Source organism: Cherax quadricarinatus, chromosome 33 (assembly GCF_038502225.1).
Source record: "Cherax quadricarinatus isolate ZL_2023a chromosome 33, ASM3850222v1, whole genome shotgun sequence".
NCBI classification, from domain to species: domain Eukaryota; kingdom Metazoa; phylum Arthropoda; class Malacostraca; order Decapoda; family Parastacidae; genus Cherax; species Cherax quadricarinatus.
The window spans coordinates 2,020,575-2,045,113 of NC_091324.1; the positions used below are offsets into that span (position 1 = coordinate 2,020,575).

The following is a 24,539-nucleotide window of genomic DNA, read 5'->3' on the forward strand; positions in this document are numbered from 1 at the left end:
GTCTGCTTAACAGAAAGAGATGGAGCCAAGAGATGTAGTTCAACATTCACAAACTCAACTACACCGAGCACTAGTATGTGCTAATATAAGCAGTGTACATTCTCACCCTTCACAGGAACCTTGATGCTAGTGAAGGGCTCTTGATCTGAGACATTGGAGCTACAGTACCCTTTCATGGATAGAAGTTATTGCCTCTATTCCGCAGGTGCTCTGTGACCCACAATGGATTTAGCTTTCTAGACGAATTTAATAATAATAATAATAACATAGACACTCATCCCGTTTTCCCGTGTGAATAATATTGTGGGAATATGCATGGTTTGTACCGTAGACTTGAACAATTGTATTTCTTCCCTTCACTCTCTTTACTTATTCCTCTCTCTCTCTCTCTCTCTCTCTCTCTCTCTCTCTCTCTCTCTCTCTCTCTCTCTCTCTCTCTCTCTCTCTCTGGAAATTTAAGACAGTTGAGTCGAAGGGATGTCAGGAAGTATTTCTTCAGTCTCAGGAAGTGGAAGTGGAATGACCTCGACAAAGAGGTCTTGTTATATTAATCCATACAGACGTAGCAATGTAGCCATAAAAATAGATATGATAGGGCCCGTGAGGCTAGGAGTGAATCTGACAAGTAGCAAGTCGAGAGGCGGGGCCAGGAGCTAAGACCCGACCCCTACAACCACATATAGGTGAGTGCACACACACGCAGGAAGTATTTCTTCAGTCACAGAGATGTTAGGAAGTGGAATAGTCTGGGAAGTGATGTAGTGGAGGCAGGATCCATACATAGTTTTAAGGAGAGATATGATAAAGCTCACGGAGCGGGAAGAGTGACCAAATAGCGGCCAGTGAAGAGGCGGAGCCAGGAGCTGTGAATCGACCGCTGCAACCACAACTAGGTGAGTACACATACACATATATGTGTGAGTACACACAAACATACTTCAGTACATGTCTTAATCCAGGGACCGATCTTCCCAGGCTAAGAACCGACCTTGCCAGACCAGGACCGACCTTCCCAGGCTTAGAACCGACCTTCCCAGGCCAGGACCGACCTTCCCAGGCTAAGAACCGACCTTGCCAGGCCAGGACCGACCTTCCCAGGCAAGGACCGACCTTCCCAGGCTTAGAACCGACCTTCCCAGGCCAGGACCGACATTCCCAGGCCAGGACCGACCTTTCCAGATTAAGAACCGACTTTCCCAGGCCAGGACCGACCTTCTCAGGCTAAGAACCGACCTTCCCAGGCCAGGACCGACCTTCCCAGGCCAGGACCGACCTTCCCAGGCCAGGACCGACCTTCCCAGATCAGGACCGACCTTCCCAGATCAGGACCGACCTTCCCAGGCCAGGACCGACCTTCCCAGGCCAGGACCGACCTTCCCAGGTCAGGACCAACCTTCCCAGGCCAGGACCGACCTTCCCAGGCCAGGACCGACCTTCCCAGGCCAGGACCGACCTTCCCAGGCCAGGACCGACCTTCCCAGGCCAGGACCGACCTTCCCAGGTCAGGGCCGACCTTCCCAGGCCAGGACCGACCTTCCCAGGCCAGGCTCGACCTTCCCAGGCCAGGACCGACCTTCCCAGGCCAGGACCGACCTTCCCAGGCCAGGACCGAACTTCCCAGGCCAGGACCGACCTTCCCAGGCCAGGACCGACCTTCCCAGGTCAGGACCAACCTTCCCAGGCCAGGACCAACCTTCCCAGGGCAGGAGCGACCTTCCCAGGGCAGGAGCGACCTTCCCAGGGCAGGACCAACCTTCCCAGGGCAGGAGCAACCTTCCTAGGCCAGGAGCGACCTTCGCAGGGCAGGACCAACCTTCCCAGGCCAGGACCAACCTTCCCAGGGCAGGAGCTACCTTCCCAGGGCAGGAGCGACCTTCCCAGGCCAGGACCAACCTTCCCAGGCCAGGACCAACCTTCCCAGGGCAGGAGCGACCTTCCCAGGGCAGGAGCGACCTTCCCAGGCCAGGGCCAACCTTCCCAGGCCAGGACCGACCTTCCCAGGTCAGGAGCGACCTTCGCAGGGCAGGACCAACCTTCCCAGGGCAGGAGCGACCTTCCCAGGCCAGGAGCGACCTTCCCAGGGCAGGACCAACCTTCCCAGGCCAGGACCAACCTTCCCAGGCCAGGACCGACCTTCCCAGGTCAGGACCGACCTTCCCAGGTCAGGACCGACCTTCCCAGGCCAGGACCAACCTTCCCAGGGCAGGAGCGACCTTCCCAGGTCAGGACCAACCTTCCCAGGGCAGGACCGACCTTCCCAGGGCAGGACCGACCTTCCCAGGTCAGGACCAACCTTCCCAGGCCAGGACCGACCTTCCCAGGCCAGGACCGACCTTCCCAGGCCAGGACCGACCTTCCCAGGTCAGGACCGACCTTCCCAGGTCAGGACCGACCTTCCCAGGTCAGGACCGACCTTCCCAGGTCAGGACCGACCTTCCCAGGTCAGGACCGACCTTCCCAGGTCAGGACCGACCTTCCCAGGTCAGGACCAACCTTCCCAGGCCAGGACCGACCTTCCCAGGTCAGGACCGACCTTCCCAGGCCAGGACCAACCTTCCCAGGCCAGGACCGACCTTCCCAGGTCAGGACCAACCTTCACAGGCCAGGACCGACCTTCTCAGGCCAGGACCGACCTTCCCAGATCAGGACCAACCTTCACAGGCCAGGACCGACCTTCCCAGGCCAGGACCGACCTTCCCAGGCCAGGGTCGACCTTCCCAGGCCAGGACCGACCTTCCCAGGCCAGGACCGACCTTCCCAGGTCAGGACCGACCTTCCCAGGCCAGGACCGACCTTCCCAGGCCAGGACCGACCTTCCCAGGCCAGGACCGACCTTCCCAGGCCAGGACCGACCTTCCCAGGCCAGGACCGAACTTCCCAGGCCAGGACCGACCTTCCCAGGCCAGGACCGACCTTCCCAGGTCAGGACCAACCTTCCCAGGCCAGGACCAACCTTCCCAGGGCAGGAGCGACCTTCCCAGGGCAGGAGCGACCTTCCCAGGGCAGGACCAACCTTCCCAGGGCAGGAGCAACCTTCCCAGGCCAGGAGCGACCTTCGCAGGGCAGGACCAACCTTCCCAGGCCAGGACCAACCTTCCCAGGGCAGGAGCGACCTTCCCAGGGCACGAGCGACCTTCCCAGGCCAGGACCAACCTTCCCAGGCCAGGACCAACCTTCCCAGGGCAGGAGCGACCTTCCCAGGGCAGGAGCGACCTTCCCAGGCCAGGACCAACCTTCCCAGGCCAGGACCGACCTTCCCAGGTCAGGAGCGACCTTCGCAGGGCAGGACCAACCTTCCCAGGGCAGGAGCGACCTTCCCAGGCCAGGAGCGACCTTCCCAGGGCAGGACCAACCTTCCCAGGCCAGGACCAACCTTCCCAGGCCAGGACCGACCTTCCCAGGTCAGGACCGACCTTCCCAGGTCAGGACCGACCTTCCCAGGCCAGTACCAACCTTCCCAGGGCAGGAGCGACCTTCCCAGGGCAGGACCAACCTTCCCAGGGCAGGAGCGACCTTCCCAGGGCAGGAGCGACCTTCCCAGGTCAGGACCAACCTTCCCAGGTCAGGACCAACCTTCCCAGGTCAGGACCAACCTTCCCAGGTCAGGACCGACCTTCCCAGGTCAGGACCAACCTTCCCAGGTCAGGACCGACCTTCCCAGGTCAGGACCGACCTTCCCAGGTCAGGACCAACCTTCCCAGGTCAGGACCGACCTTCCCAGGTCAGGAGCGACCTTCCCAGGTCAGGAGCGACCTTCCCAGGGCAGGAGCGACCTTCCCAGGGCAGGAGCGACCTTCCCAGGGCAGGAGCGACCTTCCCAGGTCAGGACCGACCTTCCCAGGTCAGGACCGACCTTCCCAGGTCAGGACCGACCTTCCCAGGGCAGGAGCGACCTTCCCAGGGCAGGAGTGACCTTCCCAGGGCAGGAGCGACCTTCCCAGGGCAGGAGCGACCTTCCCAGGTCAGGACCGACCTTCCCAGGTCAGGACCGACCTTCCCAGGGCAGGAGCGACCTTCCCAGGGCAGGAGCGACCTTCCCAGGGCAGGAGCGACCTTCCCAGGGCAGGAGCGACCTTCCCAGGGCAGGAGCGACCTTCCCAGGGCAGGAGCGACCTTCCCAGGTCAGGACCAACCTTCCCAGGGCAGGAGCGACCTTCCCAGGTCAGGACCGACCTTCCCAGGTCAGGACCGACCTTCCCAGGGCAGGACCGACCTTCCCAGGGCAGGACCGACCTTCCCAGGGCAGGAGCGACCTTCCCAGGGCAGGAGCGACCTTCCCAGGGCAGGAGCGACCTTCCCAGGGCAGGAGCGACCTTCCCAGGGCAGGAGCGACCTTCCCAGGGCAGGAGCGACCTTCCCAGGGCAGGAGCGACCTTCCCAGGGCAGGAGCGACCTTCCCAGGGCAGGACCGACCTTCCCAGGGCAGGAGCGACCTTCCCAGGGCAGGACCGACCTTCCCAGGGCAGGAGCGACCTTCCCAGGGCAGGAGCGACCTTCCCAGGGCAGGAGCGACCTTCCCAGGTCAGGACCGACCTTCCCAGGTCAGGACCGACCTTCTTAGGGCAGGAGCGACCTTCCCAGGTCAGGACCGACCTTCCCAGGTCAGGACCGACCTTCTTAGGTCAGGACCGACCTTCTTAGGGCAGGAGCGACCTTCCCAGGGCAGGAGCGACCTTCCCAGGGCAGGACCGACCTTCCCAGGGCAGGAGCGACCTTCCCAGGGCAGGAGCGACCTTCCCAGGTCAGGACCGACCTTCCCAGGTCAGGACCGACCTTCTTAGGGCAGGAGCGACCTTCCCAGGGCAGGAGCGACCTTCCCAGGGCAGGAGCGACCTTCCCATGGCAGGACCGACCTTCCCAGGGCAGGAGCGACCTTTCTCAGCCATGAGAGAGACATTACCATGTATTACTTCACTTAAAAAATGAACACTTTCCCCTGCAGTAATACAAATAGTACCTCTTCTCCCCTTCCTTGGATCGAACCTGTTTGCCTTCTATTTCACTAAGTGTTGTATAGCCCTTACGAATTTAGCGCTCCCTCCTACGAGTATAATATACATACCAATTTTTGGCTTAAGTATATTGTGTTAACTCAGCTAGTTGTGTTTGCATGGATCGAGTCATAGCTCCTAGTCCACTCTCATACCTTATCAACCGGTTTTGCTGACTGGTGTGTAGAGAGGTGGATGTATGTGTGTGTATGTGGGGGTGGGGAATGTTGCAGCCAACAGTGGATAAATAAGCACAAGTTTGGGCATGCCTGGTACCCGGGAGGGTGTCAATAAAGGTCAGATCACAACACCCGGCCACTCGCCCGACCAGACAGGTGAGTTTCTCAGGGCGTGGGGCAGGGGTCGTCCCTGGTGTGTATTTACCGTGCACCATGTTGCAGCGGAGGGTAGTCCCACCATGCAATAGCAAAGGTACTTATACTGCACCATGTACCAACGGGTTGTCTCCGGCAGGTATTACTATACACCATATAGCAACAGGTAATGTCTAGCAGGTCCTTCATAGTGCACCATGCCGTAGCAACGGGTCGTCCCTGGCAGGTATTTACAGTGCACCATAATGTAGCAAGTGGTAGTTGCAGTGCACTATACCATAGCAATGAGTTGTCCCTGGCAGGTACTTACAGTACATCAAGCAGGAACAGTAAAGGTCCGACAAAATAAACTGATAGGGGGAGGGTTGCACGATTTATGGGGGGGGGGGGAATCCGTTATATCGAAGTCAGTTAAAGTGGTCGTATTTCAGTTAATCGGTCGACTATAGGACATGGACAAACGTCCACTAAAACAGACTTAGTCCGCTGTATTGATAACACGACCGGACATACAAAGAAAAAACTAATAATATCTCTCTCCCTCTCCCCTGGCTGACTGACTGGCTGCTTGTTCTTCCTTGTGCTATCTTGTCCTGTTTACACTTGTAAACTATTGTGTCTATGGTAACATAATTTCCAGTTGGACACAAGAGGTTGTCTCTACTACCACAATGAAAATAGGTAGGTCCTGGACGAAGCCTAGACCATACAGACTTGCGACTAAGCGGAGTTGGTACATTTAATTATGTATATGACCGGACTGGGCAGCTGTTCGATATTATGAATTTGGTCCACTATGGATATTTTAATCGGACATTCCATTAAACGTATATGTTGAGCCTTTGTCTGGCCACATTTTTTTTGTCCATTTTACCCGACATCTGCTTTATGGGAAGAAAGGGGGTCCGGTTTATCGGACTTTTACTATACTTACAATGCGTCATACCATAGCAATGAGTCAACCCTGGGAGGGAATTAGCATACACTACGCCTGATACCCGATGGATGTTTCTGGGGTTAACACCACCATAGTCCAGTCTCAGACTAGACCTGTTGTATCAGGGCCTGATCAACCCTATAGATTTCATTAGGTCTAAGGGAGGGGTCCCAATCATATGTAGCATCTTGCCTAGAAGGGGAGTAGGAAATGAATGGTTGTCTAGGGCAATTGGTGTAAATTGCTGGCTAGACAGATACTGCAAGGAACTTGCAATCCCATTCATTGACAACTGGAACAACTTTTATGGCAAACATGATATGTATGCAAGGGATGGGGTACATCTCTCTGGGGCTGGGGTGGTAGCACTTGCAAACTCAATTGAGAAGGCCATTGGTGAAATGCCTATGATTTTAAACTGATAGAAGATAGAGGTATGGGTGTGTGTGGGAAACAAGCAGGTTGCAACACTAGGGTTGGAATCAGTAAATGTATAAAAGGCATTCAGCATGAAGTTATAAATAAAGACAATAGATCAGGTCAGCAAACAAAGGGGGACAGCAAGGGACTAGCTCCCTTAAGGTTTACTATACTAATAGCAGGAGTGTAAGAAATAAGATAGATGAGCTAAGATTAATTGCAAGTGCAGGAAACAGATATTATTGCTATAACAGAGACCTGGCTCAATCTGAAAGATAGAGAGATGCCCTCTGAATGTCACATACAAGGCTATAAATTATTCCACACTGACAGGGTCAACAGGAAGGGTGGTGGAGTAGCGATGTATGTCAGAGACAATTTAAATTGTTGTGTTAGACAAGATATAAAAGAAGCGTCAGCCACTGAATCTGTTTGGTTACAGCTTCTCGAGGGCCGAGAAAAACTAATTTTGGGTGTGATTTACAGGGCCCCAAATCTTGAAAGGGAGTGCAGTAAACTTCTATGGGACGAAATTCGTAAGGCATCTACATACGAAAATGTTGTGCTAATGGGAGATTTCAACTATAGACAGATTGACTGGAGCAATTTGACAGGAAATTTAGAGTCAGGTGACTTTCTTGATACGATCCAGGATTGTTTTTTAAAACAGTTTGTGACAGAGCCAACTAGAGGAAATAACCTCCTTGACTTGGTTCTTGCCAGTAGGGAAACACTAATTAACAATCTTGAGGTTAATGATGAGCTTGGGGAAAGTGATCACAAATCACTCAGTTTTAATATATCATGGAATTCCCCTAATAATGACAATCAAGTCTCCGTCCCTGACTTTCGCTTGGCTGATTTCATGACTGAAAAATTACTTAGGTGGGCTGAACTGGAATGACCTGACTAAGGGTCAGGTAGGTGGTGATGGTTGCCGATATGATGCTTTCCAGGGCATAGTTCTAGCTGCTCAGTCAAATTATGTTCCAAATAGGGAAATCAGATCAAACAAAAATGATCCTAAATGGATGAACAATAGATTAAAATCTCTGATTGGTCAAAAGAGAGGCATATATAGGCAAATCAAAAGAGGAGAGGGGCAATTAAGAAATCGATATATTCAGTTAAAGAGAGAAATAAAAAAGGGAATTAGAAAAGCAAAAAGGGATTATGAGGTTAAAGTTGCAAGAGAATCGAAGACTAACCCAAAAGGATTCTTTCAGGTATACAGAAGTAAGATCAGGGACAAGATAGGCCCACTCAAAAGTTCCTCGGGTCAGCTCACTGACAGTGATAAGGAAATGTGTAGAATTTTTAACACATACTTCCTCTCAGTTTTTACACAGGAGGATACCAACGATATTCCAGTAATGATAAATTATGTAGAACAGGACGATAATAAACTGTGCACGATTAGGGTCACAAGTGACATGGTCCTTAGGCAAATAGATAAATTAAAACCTAACAAATCCCCAGGCCCTGATGAACTGTATGTAAGGGTTCTAAAGGAATGTAAAGAGGAGCTTAGCACACCTTTGGCTAATCTTTTCAACATATCACTACAAACTGGCATGGTGCCAGATAAGTGGAAAATGGCAAATGTGATACCTATTTTCAAAGCAGGTGACAGGTCCTTAGCTTCGAACTATAGACCAATAAGCCATAGTGGGAAAATTTATGGAATCAATAATTGCCGAGGCAGTTCGTAGCCACCTTGAAAAGCATAAATTAATCAACGAATCTCAGCATGGTTTTACAAAGGGGCGTTCCTGCCTTACGAATTTATTAACTTTTTTCACTAAGGTATTTGAGGAGGTAGATCATGGTAATGAATATGATATTGTGTATATGGACTTCAGTAAGGCTTTTGACAGGGTCCCACATCAGAGACTATTGAGGAAAATTAAGGCACATGGAATAGGAGGAGAAATTTTTTCCTGGATAGAGGCATGGTTGACAAATAGGCAGCAGAGAGTTTGCATAAATGGGGAGAAATCAGAGTGGGGAAGCGTCACGAGCGGTGTTCCACAGGGGTCAGTGTTGGGCCCCCTGCTGTTCACAATCTACATAAACGACATAGATGAGGGCATAAAGAGCGACATCAGCAAGTTTGCCGATGACACCAAAATAGGCCGTCGAATTCATTCTGACGAGGACATTCGAGCACTCCAGGAAGATTTGAATAGACTGATGCAGTGGTCGGAGAAGTGGCAGATGCAGTTTAATATAGACAAATGCAAAGTTCTAAATGTTGGACAGGACAATAACAATGCCACATATAAACTAAATAATGTAGATCTTAATATTACGGATTGCGAAAAAGATTTAGGAGTTCTGGTTAGCAGTAATCTGAAACCAAGACAACAGTGCATAAGTGTTCGCAATAAAGCTAATAGAATCCTTGGCTTCATATCAAGAAGCATAAATAATAGGAGTCCTCAGGTTGTTCTTCAACTCTATACATCCTTGGTTAGGCCTCATTTAGATTATGCTGCACAGTTTTGGTCACCGTATTACAGAATGGATATAAATTCTCTGGAAAATGTACAAAGGAGGATGACAAAGTTGATCCCATGTATCAGAAACCTTCCCTATGAGGATAGACTAAGGGCCCTGAATCTGCACTTCACTCTCTAGAAAGACGTAGAATTAGGGGGGATATGATTGAGGTGTATAAATGGAAGACAGGAATAAATAAAGGGGATGTAAATAGTGTGCTGAAAATATCTAGCCTAGACAGGACTCGCAGCAATGGTTTTAAGTTAGAAAAATTCAGATTCAGGAAGGATATAGGAAAGTACTGGTTTGGTAATAGAGTTGTGGATGAGTGGAACAAACTCCCAAGTACAGTTATAGAGGCCAGAACGTTGTGTAGCTTTAAAAATAGGTTGGATAAATACATGAGTGGGTGTGGGTGGGTGTGAGTTGGACCTGATTAGCTTGTGCTACCAGGACGGTTGCCGTGTTCCTCCCTTAAGTCAAGGTGACCTGACCTGACTAGGTTGGGTGAGGTTAATGATGAGCTTGGGGAAAGGGATCACAGATCACTTAAATTCAGTATATCACGGAATTACCCAAATAACGGCAATCAAGTCTCTGTCCCAAACTTCCGCTTGACTGATTTCATGGGACAGAGACATTACCTTGGTGGGCTGAATTAGAATGACCTGACTATGGGTTACCATAGCCAGAGCATGGTTCTAGCTGCCCAGACAACTTATGTTCCAAGTAGGAAAATTAGATCAATCAAAAATGATCCCAAATGGATAAATAAAAGAGTAAAACATCTCATTGGTCAAAAGAAAGGCATATATAGGCGTATCAAAAGAGGGGAAGGGCAGTTAAAAAATCTATTTATTCAGTTAAAGAGAAATAAAAAGGGGAATAAGAAAAGCAAAGAGATTATGAGACTAAAGTTGCAAAGGATTCGAAGACTAGCCCAAAAGGTTTCTTTCAGGGATATAGAAGTAAGATTAAGGACAAGATAGGCCCACTCAAAAGCAACTCAGATCAGATCACTGACAGTGATAAAGAAATGTGAATTTTTTAACACTTCCTCTCAGTTTTTATGCAGCAATATACTAGTGAAATTCACGAAATAATTTACGTAGAACAGGACGATAATAAACTAATGCACGATTAGGGTAACTAGTGACATGGTCCTCAGACGAGTAGAGAAATTAAAACCTAACAAATCCCCAGGCCCTGATGAACTATTGGCAAGGGTTTTAAAGGAATGTAAAGAGGAACTTAGCAAACCTTTGGTTGATCTTTTCAACCTATCACTACAAACTAGCATAGTGCCAGACAAGTGGAAAATGGCATATGTAATACCTATTTACAAAGCAGGAGATAGGTCCTTAGCTTCGAATTGTAGACCAATAAGCCTTACCTCCTATGAGGGAAAATTTATGGAATCAATAAATTTATGCAATTCGTAGCAACCTTGAAAGGTATCAATTGATTAATGAATCTCAGCACAGTTTTACAAAGGGGCATTCCTGCTTTACGAATTTACTAACTTTTTTCACTAAGATATTTGAGGAGGTAGACCATGGTAATGAATAATATTGTGTATATGGACTTCAGTAAGGTTTCCATATCAGAGACTATTGAGGAAAATTAAGGCACACGGAATAGGAGAAATTTTTTCCTGGGTAGGAGCATGGTTCAGAAATAGGGAGCAGAGTTTGCATAAATGGGGAGAAATCAGAGTGGGGGCGCATCACAAGCAGTGTTCCATAAAGATCAGTGTTGGGCCCTTTGTTGTTCACAATCTACATAAACGACATAGATAAGGGAATAAATAGCGACATAAGCAAGTTTGCTGATGACCAAAGTAGGCCGCCGAATTCATTCTAATGAGGACAACAGAGCATTCCAGGAAGATTTGAATAGACTGGTGCAGTGGTCGGAGAAGTGGCAGATGTTCTAAACGTTGGACAGGAAAGTAATCATGGCACATAAACTAAATAATGTAGATCTTAATATTACTGATTGTGAGAAGGATTTAGGATTTCTGGTTAGCAGTAATCTAAAACCAAAACAACAGTGCGTAAGTGTTTGCAATAAATTGAACAGAATTCTTGGCTTCATATCAAGAAGCATAAATAATAGGAGTCCTCAGGTTGCTCTTCAACTCTATATATCTTTGGTTAGGCCTCATTTAGATTATGCCGAACATTTCTGGTTACCGTATTACAGAATCGATATAAATGCACTTATGAACGTCCTGGCTGGTACCGTGCACCAAACCGAAACAACGGGCCGTCCTGACGGGTACTTACTGTGCACCATGCCGTAGCAACGGGTCGTCCTGACGGGTACTTACCATGCACCAAGCCGTAGCAACCCTCACAGAAGGCAGCCGGGTCGTTGAACAGTGTGTCGTTAGGCAGTTCTGTTTTGGGCCCCATTTCCTTGGTGTCTGCTGCTGCTGCTGCTGCTGCCTGCTGGCTCACCAGCAGTACCACTGCTACCACCCACGCTGCACCAAACACCATTATTTTAACACTGGAACTATAAGTTCGGATCTGCTGACACTCGTGCCCTGCAAGGAGAGTTCAGATGGTGCGGAGGGTGTGTGGTAGTGAGTGAGAGGCGGCGGGAGGCTGCTATAGGAGCAAGGCTTCTCTTTATCTTATCCGACGATCGAGTAAAGTATACGCCCATTCTATGATAACACACGCTTGATTTACCTGCATTAGCCTTTATATATATATTTAGTACTTTTTCCACCAAATTCTAATTTTCATTTCTAGCCCGTACAGATGTGTTTTCCAAAGCCGCTTCCACGTTTATAACAGATGATAATTAGGGAGTAGTTATAATTAAAACCAGGCTCAGGTGATATTTCCCTCAGTAGTTAACAATTTGAGTGTAAGGCGTGAGTAGGATGAGTGGGAGGAGGGAGAGTGATAAGTCAGTGAGTGCCACGTATGAAGCCTTTGTTACTGACATAACACCACTGTCACACTTCACACTCTCCTAACACTTCTTTGTAACTACCGTAGCCACTTTGTAACTACCATAACTACTTTGTAACTACCATAACTTTGTAACTACCATAGCTACCTTGGAAATAAATTGCTTCGTCTGACTTTTTGGGTTATCCTAGGTAATCTACACATGTGCTGCTATGTATGATAATTTACGTAACTGTATTTATGTGTACCCGTACCTAAATAAACTTACTACCTTGTAACTATTCTTGTAACAAAAACTGAACAAGTTGTATCATGTTCAGGAAAAGATGCCGTATTTTACTTTGCACTTTCGAGTGTAATTAGAGTCAACTTTCCGTAATGTGACATGTACTAATACGAACATAACTCTGTCAAACTTTTTTGGTCTGGGAACAATTCGGTAAATTATTCCTGTACAAGTTTCGTCTCTCTTATGGAAGTTCCTCTTATGTGAATTTGTTTTCATGCAATGTCCCATTTCTATGAGTAATTGCGTATGCAATATATAAGAATTGTATTTGAGGAGGACCTGATAGCATGAGCCAGTAGGCCTACGGCAGTATGTCAGACCGCAAACTGGGAAATCTTTAAGTCTTCCAATCTGGCTCAGTTACTAATTAATTTATCACATTGTAATAGGACTCAGAGATCCAACCCATTTTTATCACTACACTATATTTTCTGGTTCCCAGCCACTCCTTCACAATAGGTCAACCACAACACAATGACACAATATATAGGATAGATCCAGTACACTTAATACAAATATCTGATGATGCAAATGTTTTATAATATATATATATATATATATATATATATATATATATATATATATATATATATATATATATATATATGTGTGTGTGTGTGTGTGTGTGTGTGCCGTGCCAAATAGGCAGGACTTGCGATTTGGCTTAAATAGCAACGCTCATCTTGCCATATAGGACAAGCGAAAATTTGTGTATGCAATAATTTTGCCAAAATCATTCCAAACCTAACGAAAAAAATATATTTCATTGTTTTTGTTTAGTATTAAATTACTGTAAACGTTTTTAAAATATATTTAGTAGGATTAGGCTAAAATAAATTTTGCTTGTTAGAATAAGGTTAGATAAGTTTTCTAAGATACGTTTGGTGCAAAATTATAAATTTTTACATTAACATAAATGAAAAACATATATCTTTAAACGTATAAGAGAAGTTTTTAGAAAGGACTTAATTTTAAATGAGTTCCTGCTAATTGACCAGTTTTATATATTCGGCACGACATATATATATATATATATATATATATATATATATATATATATATATATATATATATATATATATATATGCAATAAGATGACAATAAACAGGTGATATCACATTATGCAGAACAACCACTGTGAAAAATAGCGAAATTCCAAGCGCTTTCGTGATTTCTCACATTATCAAGGAACTATAAAAATAAAAGATCAACATGAAGGTATATAAAGTCGACACTACACCTCGAGGTTACCTGACGTTTTTATGAGGATGTAGGTAGGTAGTCAAGGATCTGTCACACACCTTATATGCTACCCAAGCTTTAAGATTTTAACTTGTCTAATGTATCTTAAATTCTTCCAATTTTATTAATTATAAATAAATGCAATTTGTATAATCCTAAAGCAATATTCGTATTAATTTCAAAATTATTTTTTTACGAAACTTGATTCTATTACATTTGTCTCGACCATGAACCTGCTAGATATAACTTTCTCAGTCTTTTGAATATCAGTTGGATGGTTAAAATCTCTCAAATGAATAAACAGAACATTAGAATCTTGTTCATATCTAATGCTATATTTATGATTTTTATCACATTTTATATATATCTTAGGTAGTTGGTTGGTAGGCAGCTACCACCTAGGGAGGCACTACCGTCCTGTCAGTTGAGTGTGAAATGGAAATCTGTAATGGTTTTACAGGACTGTAGGATTGTTCGTGTCACTTTTTTTTTCTCAAAGACGCAGGATACCAGGTATACCTTGCTACTACTACTTACACTTAGGTCACACTACACTAAACATACATGTACACACATATATGTACATACCCATCTGAGTTTTCTTCTATTTTCTTAATAGTTGTTGTTCTTTTTTATTTCCTCTTATCTCCATGGGGAAGTGGAATAGATCGGTCTCTTCTCTCGTATCATATCATATATAGTCTCGTATCAAATTACAGTAATTGGCTAAGTAAAGTGATTATAATATTACAGTACACAGTTACTCTATCTTGATTACCTGAGTTCTGTTACTCTACGAACATATATCCTAAATGGGGAACCAATATTATTGACTGGTATAAAGTACCAGGACAAAATTTCTCCATTATCCTTAGAAACAACACAAGCACTTCAGCGCCTCACTGTAGGTGGCTGTTGCCAGATCACCAGCTAATGCACTCTGCCTGCCACGGCACAGTTGACTCTTTCCTTATTACTATTTCTCTCCCCCTTCCTTATTCTCCTTGTCATTACATCATCACCTAATATATGTTCCACAATTGAGTCAGCAGCTCTAGCCCAGATAAACGCTCCTGCCTTTGCATTATAATTCAGTGGAAGTTCTGACAGGTTGTGAAAACATCCAGAAAATATTTCCCAAGGTATTCCTCACAGGTATCCCTCACAGGGAGGTTTCCATAAGTTCTCTGGTATTCTTGTTCTTATATTTCTCTTATATGGCACGGATATTAATTAACTAGTAATAACATCTTGTTGTACCATGGTCTGTGAGGACAAGTTTCCGCCGTAGAATTATTATACTCATAGGGAAGTGAGTGCTAAATAGTGATAATAGAATGCCTAAGGTATAAGAGATAATCAGGTTTCTTCCATGGAAGTGGAGGGTAACTGCAGTTCCTTGAATCAGGAGTCCTTCCACAGTATGAAGGGCCCACCAACGCTGAATCACCTTACCGTGGTGGTAAGGTTTGGGTAGACTAGCCCAAGAACCCAACACTCCCCCTTCCCATCCTCTCTCTGTACACTTGCTGACTGCAGTGTCGAGGTGGTTCACTTCACACAAAGGGGACTGGATCATCAGGTGGCCCTTCAGGTGGGCCACCTGCTAATGCATTGGGTGGTTCATCCGCCTGGCTGTCTAGTGACAAGTATTACGTGAGATGGTTTAGAAAAACACGTAAGCAAACACTAGGACATGTTTATTAGAAAACGTTTCGGTCCTGGGTCCTTGCCCTTGTTGTCTTGAAGAAAAATGTTCTTACATGACACAAGCCTTTACACGTCTTCAGTTTCCATCTTTCTTCATCTGAGATTGCAGACTCAAGGCACAAGCTGTCCTCAACAAGCCGCCCATGGAACAGCCCTCTAAACAGTTCATAGTACTCCCATGTGGTGATGTTACCACGAATACTCGCCGGGCACTTGCTAAGAGTAACAAATGTTTCCACCATAAACACATCATTTATCAAAGACCTCACTACGAAATGCAGCCCCACACCTCTAACTTCCACAGCAGGCATCTACACCATTCCCTGTGGATTCTGTCCCAAGAAATATGTAGGCGAAACAGGCAGAGATCTTGCAGTCCGCCTGAACGAGCATCGAAATACCAGTAACAGACTGCTTAGGTACACCTGTATCCTCCACAGAGACTCCACGGGGCATTTGATGAACTGGGATGGGGCAAAACTCTTTCTCACCGAACAAAACCTTAGACGCCGACGGTGTCTAGAAGCCTCGCTAACCGCCGTCACCGACACAATGGAACGCAACACTGGAAACCACAAAATTTCTCCAACATTAGAATACATGATACTCAACCAGGCAAAGCACCACCTACCCAGCAACACAGAAGTCACATGATCTCATCGTCTACCCGTCCTCATCCCAATAGGGCATTCTTCAGGTCACCATGCGTCACTCACACCTCACTCTCTGCCTATATATACTGCCTTTCAACTTTGTATGTTATAAGTGATCAAGGTCCCAGGACTGAAATGTTTTCTAATAAATATGCCCTAGTGTTTGCGTGTTTTTCTAGACCAAGTTGTAGGTATTTATTACCAAGGTTTATACCACTACCTGAGATCACCGGAGGTTTCAAGGTGGTAACTGATAGCGTGCAACTCTCGGTATTCTTGACCGTTTGTCCTCGACCATTAAATAGATGGTTTTGTTGTTAGTTCTGAGGAAGCTGTCCTAGGGTTGTCCTGGAAGATGGTCCTCTAAAGACAGTCTACACTATTGTCACGTTGGTGTGAGATACATGGGCTAGTGGTAGGGCAGTGGCCCCATTTTTGATAGTCAACTGATGGTCTCCCTTTTGTGTTAGAACTTTTGCTCTGCTGTTTCTTTCTTTTCCTTATCACATAACATACAAAACCTACTTCAGTCATGAGACCTCCCTTCTCTGGTCCTCCTGCAGACACAAGCCCGATGACCCCTGCATGAACATGGGCTATGGCAACGACTGTTACACTCCAAGTATTGTAACAACTATTTCCTTCTTTTTAGAGCATAACAATTTTGGTCAGAGAGGTTAGGGTAATAATAATGATCCTCCGGAATGCCTAATTTTAATTAAGTATATTCATAATATAACAAAAGCCAGTTATAATATACGAATTATCGTATATAAGTTAAGATTACACGTTTCTTCTATAGTATCCAACATATACATAAGGCTTTCAAAACAGACGATTAGGAGGAGATCCTAGATATAACATATATATAAATGGAGATTACTTTAATGTATAAAGTCTTGTTTCCCAATTGGAAGCAGTCAGAATAACACAGAATATGTCCAGGCCGGCTAATAAACCTTGGCCAGTTACCAGAGACGAGCAGGAGTGTTCTCGTTGGCTGCTACTTCTTCACTGCTCGTCCCTCAACCTTGAGCATACAGGTAAAGTGGGTCACGTGACGTGACTCGCCAACATTCAGTAGAGTAGTTGAACATAAAGGGGGGTATAACCATCGAACATCACGGCTAACTATACACCGGCACACCGGGCGGCAGGCAGGTTACTATACCTCCAATTAAACTTATCATGGCCATGTTACATAAATTATAATAATTGTTAATAAGAATTAGTCTTAATAATACAAGGACGTTCATTTCCAATTTAGCTATTAAAGGAAATAACCGCAATGTAATATTAAAGGAAGGTTAACCATAGGGGCATGACAACGACCCTGAGCCAGAATCATCCGGGCATCTGGTTGCTGTGGCTGGCCCGGGCCCTGATGCCACTGTTGTTTCTGTGGTTGACTTGCTAAACATCCCAGTGCCGGGTTCATTCAATTTTTGTAATGATAAAAATGCTGAGGTTATTTCTGGTTTGGGTAACGTTGGTTGGGTTCTTTTATTCCTGGCACGACAAACTTAATGGGTGTGGTTTTGTTATGTATGCTGGTTGTATGTATGCTGGCTGATTTTTGTGTTACTTAATTCAATGGTTCAATTGGTGCGCAGGATTCGACACCTTTATGTTTGTTCATTGGAAGACACTTCGACCTACCACTACCAGGCCATTAAGTAGGAATTTTGAGAGGACCAAATGCTCGTGCATGTTACAGTCTGGTTCTGGATGAGCTATAAGATCATTTTGAAGCGACAGTTAGAGACACAGTGTGGAGAGATCTTGAGGCCTAACATCTTGTGTATCGTGATGACCCAGTGGAGCATGTGTTCGCTACTAGTTATTTAAACCAGTGTCGTGCCATTACCCATTGATTACTTGTTTATGAGAGTGAGGATTACGTTAAGCTTTTAAGCCCTGTAGCAGTTATGATTCGGAGGATTAAGAGGAAGATGATTGGTGTTCTAGTAAACACTAATTCATTGATCCTCTTGTTCAACCAACCGGACCTTTCCCTCTGCCGGAATCTTGGGTTGGGGATCTGGATGTTTAGCCATATGTTCCCTTCCCTGTGCAGTGTTTCAAGTGCCAGAAGTCAGAGTGTAAGGCGACCCATGGAATTTGTGTTGCTTATGGACTTCAGTTCGAACCTGCAATTAGGACTCAATGTCCTAATTGTTGAGACTAATAACAGGTTATGTATGCATTCTGGGTCATTCGCAGGCCCTAAGAATGGGAAAAGTGTGTTGAAGTAATCAGAAAAATCCGATAAGCGCCAGTCTTCTTTCTCTAGTCGGGATGGATGTTCCCACCCAGAGAAAGCAGTCTTGTTGCCATTTGAAGGCGTCTATAGTGGCCCCTTCCTCTGAGGAGAAGATGGACTGCTCTCTAGAGGACCTACCCCTTTTGAACCATTTTGGAATTTTGGTTGACTTTACTACCTTGCAGGCTGGATCTACAACTAAGGGCCAAGCCGCGAAAGCAAAGTGGGCAGACTGTTAGTGCCATCTGTTCCATGGACATTACGTGGAAGGAGACTCAATAACCCTCCCTTGGCCCAATATTTTGGATCCTGCAGTGTAGCTGCTGGGGCATTAGGCCCCATATTTAAGACAGTCATGTCTTCTTTCGGGACTTTGGCCTATCAGTTCAGTGTTTGCAGGAAACGAAACATGGACAACAAAGTTGCTCCTGGGTTTCAGGTTTATTATGCCTCTGTTCTCCTTCCTGGTACTACAGCCAAGAGGATGCGGGTATCCCGGTCTTTTCTGCTGTCCTTCACAGCGAAGTCCTATTGCTCTCTACCCTGCGGCTGTGGCAATCTTGGTGAGGCTGCAGGAGGACTTAACGGTGTGCTCCTTGTACCTCCCTCCAGATTGGGTTTTAGACCATTCTTCTCTTGCTGCTCTAATCTGTGTGCTACCCTGTCTATTCCACTTGATGACTTTAATGCCTACCACCCTATGTGGGGTTTGGATTCCTCTGTGCCAGACAGGAGGGGTGTTCTGGATTCCTTACGGACTGCTTTGGATGTTGGCATCCTGAATGATGGGTCTCTGACTTATCATGTTGTTCATACTAACGCTTTTTCGAACATAGCTAGACCTCTGTTTATTCCAGATCTGTGTATTTGAACTTCAAATGGTCTCTTCTCCCAGTCTTACATGATAATGATTATTTCCCCTCTCAGCCTGAAGTCGACAGGATTCTTCCCTCCAATATGCTCTCAGTAGCGGAAGCAAATTGGTGGCTCATTAGTGTTGATATACGAGCGATTGTTGGCCATTAAAGGTACTGAGAAACGCTCGGGGTACATCCTGGGTCCATTATGTGAAGGGGTTAATTCTCGCACTCCTGGATGGATTTGGTGTAAGATCAGAAAGATGTTAGGGAAATATTCTCCGAGCCCACTAACCAGCCATTAGACAGGTGGATTCTAAACCTTTACTGAGGGCTTCTTTGTTTCGAGCATCGGGATCTACAGTCCTAAGTTCCAGGCCTGGAGACTTAAGGAGACGGTCCCCTTGCCCTTTGTGGTGGACAGTGGGAAATCTTGTGACCTGTTATTCAGGATGAGGGAATTGGTGTCTGCCTTGTCAGCGTCACCCTCCATACCTTCATGGGAGGATGGGGTATATTTTTACATGTTGAGGCACCTTTCTCTTCACTCTCACGTTTTTACTGTATGTATTTTATTGTATATGAACTAGTGGGGTGATTTTCCTCAGTTAGCAGCAGTCTGTGGTTACGGCTGTCCCAAAGCCAGGCTGGGGGCTACCACCTGTTCTCTTTGATTAGCTGCGTCTGCAAGTTCATCTAGTGTGGTATTTAGCTTCCGCAAGTTACAGTCGACAACGGACCTCTTGGTTCGGCTGGCTAGCGACATTCAGGAGGACCTTTTCCAGCCACCATCATACTTTGGAAGTCTTCTCTGACCTGGAGAAGGCCTGTGACATAACATAAAGGTTTGGCGTTCTTCACCATTTCCAGACTGGAACTTTGGGGCTGTATTACCTCTGTTTCTCCAACAGTTCCTGTCTGATAGATAGCTCTAAGCGAAGTTTGGTGTGTGCTATTTGTGGGGGTTTCCTCTGAAAGAGGATGGGGTCCCACAGGGCAGCATTTTTAGCATCACATGTTTTGTGGTAGCCATGAAGGGTGTGGTCAGTGTTATTCCTGGTGACGTCAGGGCTTCCTTGTATGTGGACGATCTGGCACAGCGTCTCTTCCTGACTTGGCCTGTCATCGACTTCCGGGGGTGGTGGTGGAGGGTATCCCGGAATGGACTGGCTCAAACAGCTAGCGGTTTTCTACTTGAAAGACAGTGGCTGTTCATTTTAATTGATCATGTGCTCCTCCATGGTTGATCCTTCCTTGTGTTCAGCAGGTGGCATTTTGAGGGATCTTTTGATCATCTGATGTGGGCCTCTCATATTAAAATGCTCATAGTGGATGCTCTTCGTTCACTAGACATTCTTAAGGTGCTCTTTCACAATACCTAGGAGGTGGGCCAGCAGACAGTGTGCCGCCTATATACGGCCTTGTGTCATTCCAGGCTGAAGTATGGCTGCCAGTTCTTCTCTGCTGCGCTCTCTAAACCCTGTTCTTCACCTGAGGACCTGGCTTTTCACGGGTGCATTCCCTACTTTGCCAAATTGAGAGAGATTATGCGGAATCTGGCGAGTCTTCCATGAATCTACGCTATGAGGAAATAAGCCTGTGCTACCTGTTCCAGGTTCGTCATAAGCCGGACAACCAAGCTTCTGATGTACTCTTTGCGAGCCCCTTTTCTGGATTGTGGCATCAATGTATCTACAGTGAGAAAGGTTACCTTCTCTCCCTGCCTTCCTTGGGTGGTACCTGAGGTGTGTCTTAGTCAGCAGAGGATGGGGACCCTAAGTGGTGGTGACCTTGACTAATTTCTTGAAGCATGATTTGGCTCATGCTTCAAGGATACAGGTCTTGAGTGATGGGTCCAAAAGTGAGGATGGATTAGATTTTGCCGCCGAAGTGGCTAGTTTATTGTACATCCCATATCCATTCTGTGGACGGTAGAGCAAGAGCTATGGATACATAAAAGGCCTAGGAACTAGGCCCCCAAAGGGTTAACAGGTGTACATTTGGATTTATATCTACAGTTCACTTATCTGTTACAAGCAAATTTAGGAAATTTGCTTAGTATATCTGGCATCTTATTTTCATTAATAAGATATCTTGACATGTCACATAAGCTTTTATAATGTCTATCTCTGTATTCCTCAATAAGTGGACAATTAAGCTCATAGTGTTCAAGACAGTGACCATATCCCTGACCACATAATTTGCATTTAGTTTGATCATCATCTGTGTGTCTCCCAAACTGCCAGAAGTACTTGTAACCAAGCCTAAGCCTGGCCACTACAACATCAGTCAGTCTGTTTACATTGCAAGTTGCTCCATAAACATACTTATCTACTTTCATGTTATCATAGTGGGTTATAGATCTACTCAGACTTCTAACTGCATTCCTATAACATTCATTTTCATTATTTACTTCTCTCCTAATATTATTCCTAATGCTAGACACAGATATATCAAAGTTATATTCTACATTCTCCTTCTGGGTACTCTTCTTGGCTAAAATATCAACTTTATCATGAAGGAGTAATCCAATGTGTGATGGGATTCATAACAATTGTACATTAATTCCTTTGTCCTGGATTTTTGAGTATCTATACCTGGCTTCTCCAATGAGCATATTGTTGGAGTCATTATATGAGTCAAGAGCCTTCAATGATGACATAGTCAGTAATGATAATAGAAACAACCTCGGTGTCATAAGTTAGTTTTAGCGCCATTAGGATTGCAAACAATTCAGTTTGCAATGTAGACGCCCAGTTGTTAATTTTGATGCCTAGTTCAGCAAATTTATTATCGTTCTTAACTAGGGAGGTGGCAACAAGAGCAGATGCAGCCCTACCAGAAGACTCCTGTTTAGATCCATCAGTGTATATAACTTGTGATAACTTATTACTACCAGCTAGGCGAGAAATTTCTTCTTGAGCAGTTGCTCTAACAAGAGATTTAAGGAAGGGATTACTAGCAATGAGCTTCTTGGGAGGGACTTGCAGGTATGTGATATTAAATGAACACATCTTCCATGGAGGGTGTGAAATGTTCTTGTTGTCTGCAGTGATACAGTTCATGCAGGTTATAAAACTTAATGTAATTGCATGTTTTCACAATCCATTTAGATTTCTGTGTATTTACTTCTAGACATTTAATAAGATTCATTGTGACAGTGTCTGGTTCATTTCTTAATATTCTAATACCGAGTAGTGTTAATATCAATAATCCTATCACTGATGCTAGAAATACCAAGCTCCTTCCTCATATTAAGACCCTTTGTAGATTTGGGACAACCAAGAATAATTATTCTGCGAGTTTCATTTTGCATTAACTCCAAGGGTCGGAGAGAACTTTCTCTAGCTAATATCAACATGGGAGCAGCATAATCAATTAAGGACCTAACATAGGTTATCGACATTGTTCTCACGATTCTCACATTAGCACCATAGTTTGGGTTGTAGCCAGCAGCAGCTTTGAGAGCATTTAGCCTATCTTTGCATTTCTTATTTAGTTGTGGTATAGTGGATTTGTTAAAGGGTACATCTACACCAAGATATCTGTAAGTTTTAACGTAGCTAATGTTTTCACCCTGCAAATAAATGGGTGGGGGATGTCGTTTGCTTGTTAATATCTTTGTTTTAGAGGAAGATATTATGAGGCCTAGTCGATTACAAATTGCTTTAACTTCATTAAGAATGGTACTCATCTGCGAGGGTGGTGTTGCCTTTGCTGTGATTGCTAGTGAGGATTCTCGTTGTGCGCGGTTGCCAAGCGAGTCCTCAGTGTTCACTGCTGAGCTTCACTGTGTACTCGGATTTTTAATGTACTCTGTTTGCCCTTGCCCGGTATGATTCTGTCCATCTTATGGTTCAGAAGATCCAGGAGTGGCTGGTGCATTTCCATGCACAGCACAAGGATGTAGAATTCTGTTGATGCCCGAGCCATATTGTTATTCCTTGAAATGAACGGGTGAATGCTGAGGCAAACGCTGCTGTAGTAAACCCACTCTACAGAAGACTTTTTTTTTTTTTTTTGCCTTACAAATGTCTTTGGAAGTAGGAGACCGGGTGGGCCCTGGAAACCAGAAACACACTGTACAGGGTTCGGTAGGGCGTAGGTGTTTGGCCCTCCGCCTTCAGTATGAATCGTCAATTTGAGACGAAACTCTGTCGGATGAAGATGAGTACACACATCTTACAGCCACCGGTTCACAGCTGCTGCTGTCCTCTGTGTAACTTGTGCCACTGAATGTGGATTATATTTTAACTGCTTTAACTGAAGCCTTTCTTCCTTCGTAATGTTTTTTTTGTAATTACCGGGTACCTGTAGGGACCTTGATATGATAGTATTTATTTGTGTTGAGTATTCATGTTCGTTGTTTTTATTGTTTGTTGAGTTTATCCATTTTTTATGTATATTTTTATGCGTGTGAATGCTGACTGACCTGCGTGATCAACGTGCTTCCTAAATGTTACAACTGCTACTACAACCCTCCTTTATTGTTTATTACTGTGTTGTGCCACAAAGGCATAACACAGTAATAATAAAGATGATTACCTAATAAACAGAGTAAAGTGCTGCTAATAGTGGTCTTAATTTTCTTAATTAATTCATTTATGTCTCTCCCTGAAGATGTTCTAACAATGGTGCACTAGTTAATAGAAACAGGTTTACAATCTAGCTGCTTCCAGTACCCTACGTAGTAGTTTTTGATGGATCAATCTCGACTTGTATGTCTTGTACGTAGAGTTATACGGGTATATTCCAGGTCTGGCGACGTCTATCTTATACATGACTTATGAGTAAGTTAGAGCAGACAGCAGCAATGCTACGACGGCTGATGCAGAAATTCCTTTACGCTACCCACTAGCAGTAGTTGTCACTGCTTTTAAATCAAGCCCTTCCAAAGAAAAAAAACCTAGAGTCTCGTAATCCGTGGAGGCGGGGGCGACGATCCTCTCAAGTACTTGTTCGGGCCATTTCATAACCTAAAAGTCACGCTAATTTCGGATTTTATTACACATATTTATCTGAGAATTTCATCTCCAACCTATTCTTCACAGACTAAATTGATCTCCTCAGAAGCGACTGAATGATATAAGAAAACTAAGTGAGTTTATGTACATGCAGCAATTGAAGAACATACGTTATTACTGATCTTTTAATAACAACAGTCCAGATCCGGTGTTTGACCACTTGTTTGCGTCAAATACACTTAAAAAAATAAATACAAACTCACTGTCTTTATTATGCAATACGTATGAAGCATGAGAGGAATATGTACGAGGATGTTCATCCAAGGTCATCAGATATACAGGTGTACAGTCACTTAAGTCACTCTGCAATGAGGCGCACGAGGGTGAAGTTGATATCGCCAGCAATAGGTCAGCTATTTGTACTGTCGTTGTGCTGGTATGCTCACTCA

At 45.2% G+C, this 24,539-nt stretch overlaps 1 protein-coding gene across 1 annotated transcript in view; it reads right to left on the minus strand.

Annotated features, from left to right (window-relative positions):
• Positions 1 to 11,805, minus strand: part of LOC128693904 (uncharacterized) — an 83,990-nt gene extending 72,185 nt beyond the window's left edge. Inside the window, exon 1 of the mRNA XM_070090760.1 lies at positions 11,518 to 11,805. Within this exon, the coding sequence (XP_069946861.1) occupies positions 11,518 to 11,689 (172 nt within the window). The 5' untranslated portion in view covers positions 11,690 to 11,805. The remainder of the gene's footprint in view (positions 1 to 11,517) is intronic.
• Between the last annotated feature and the right edge of the window lie 12,734 nt (positions 11,806 to 24,539).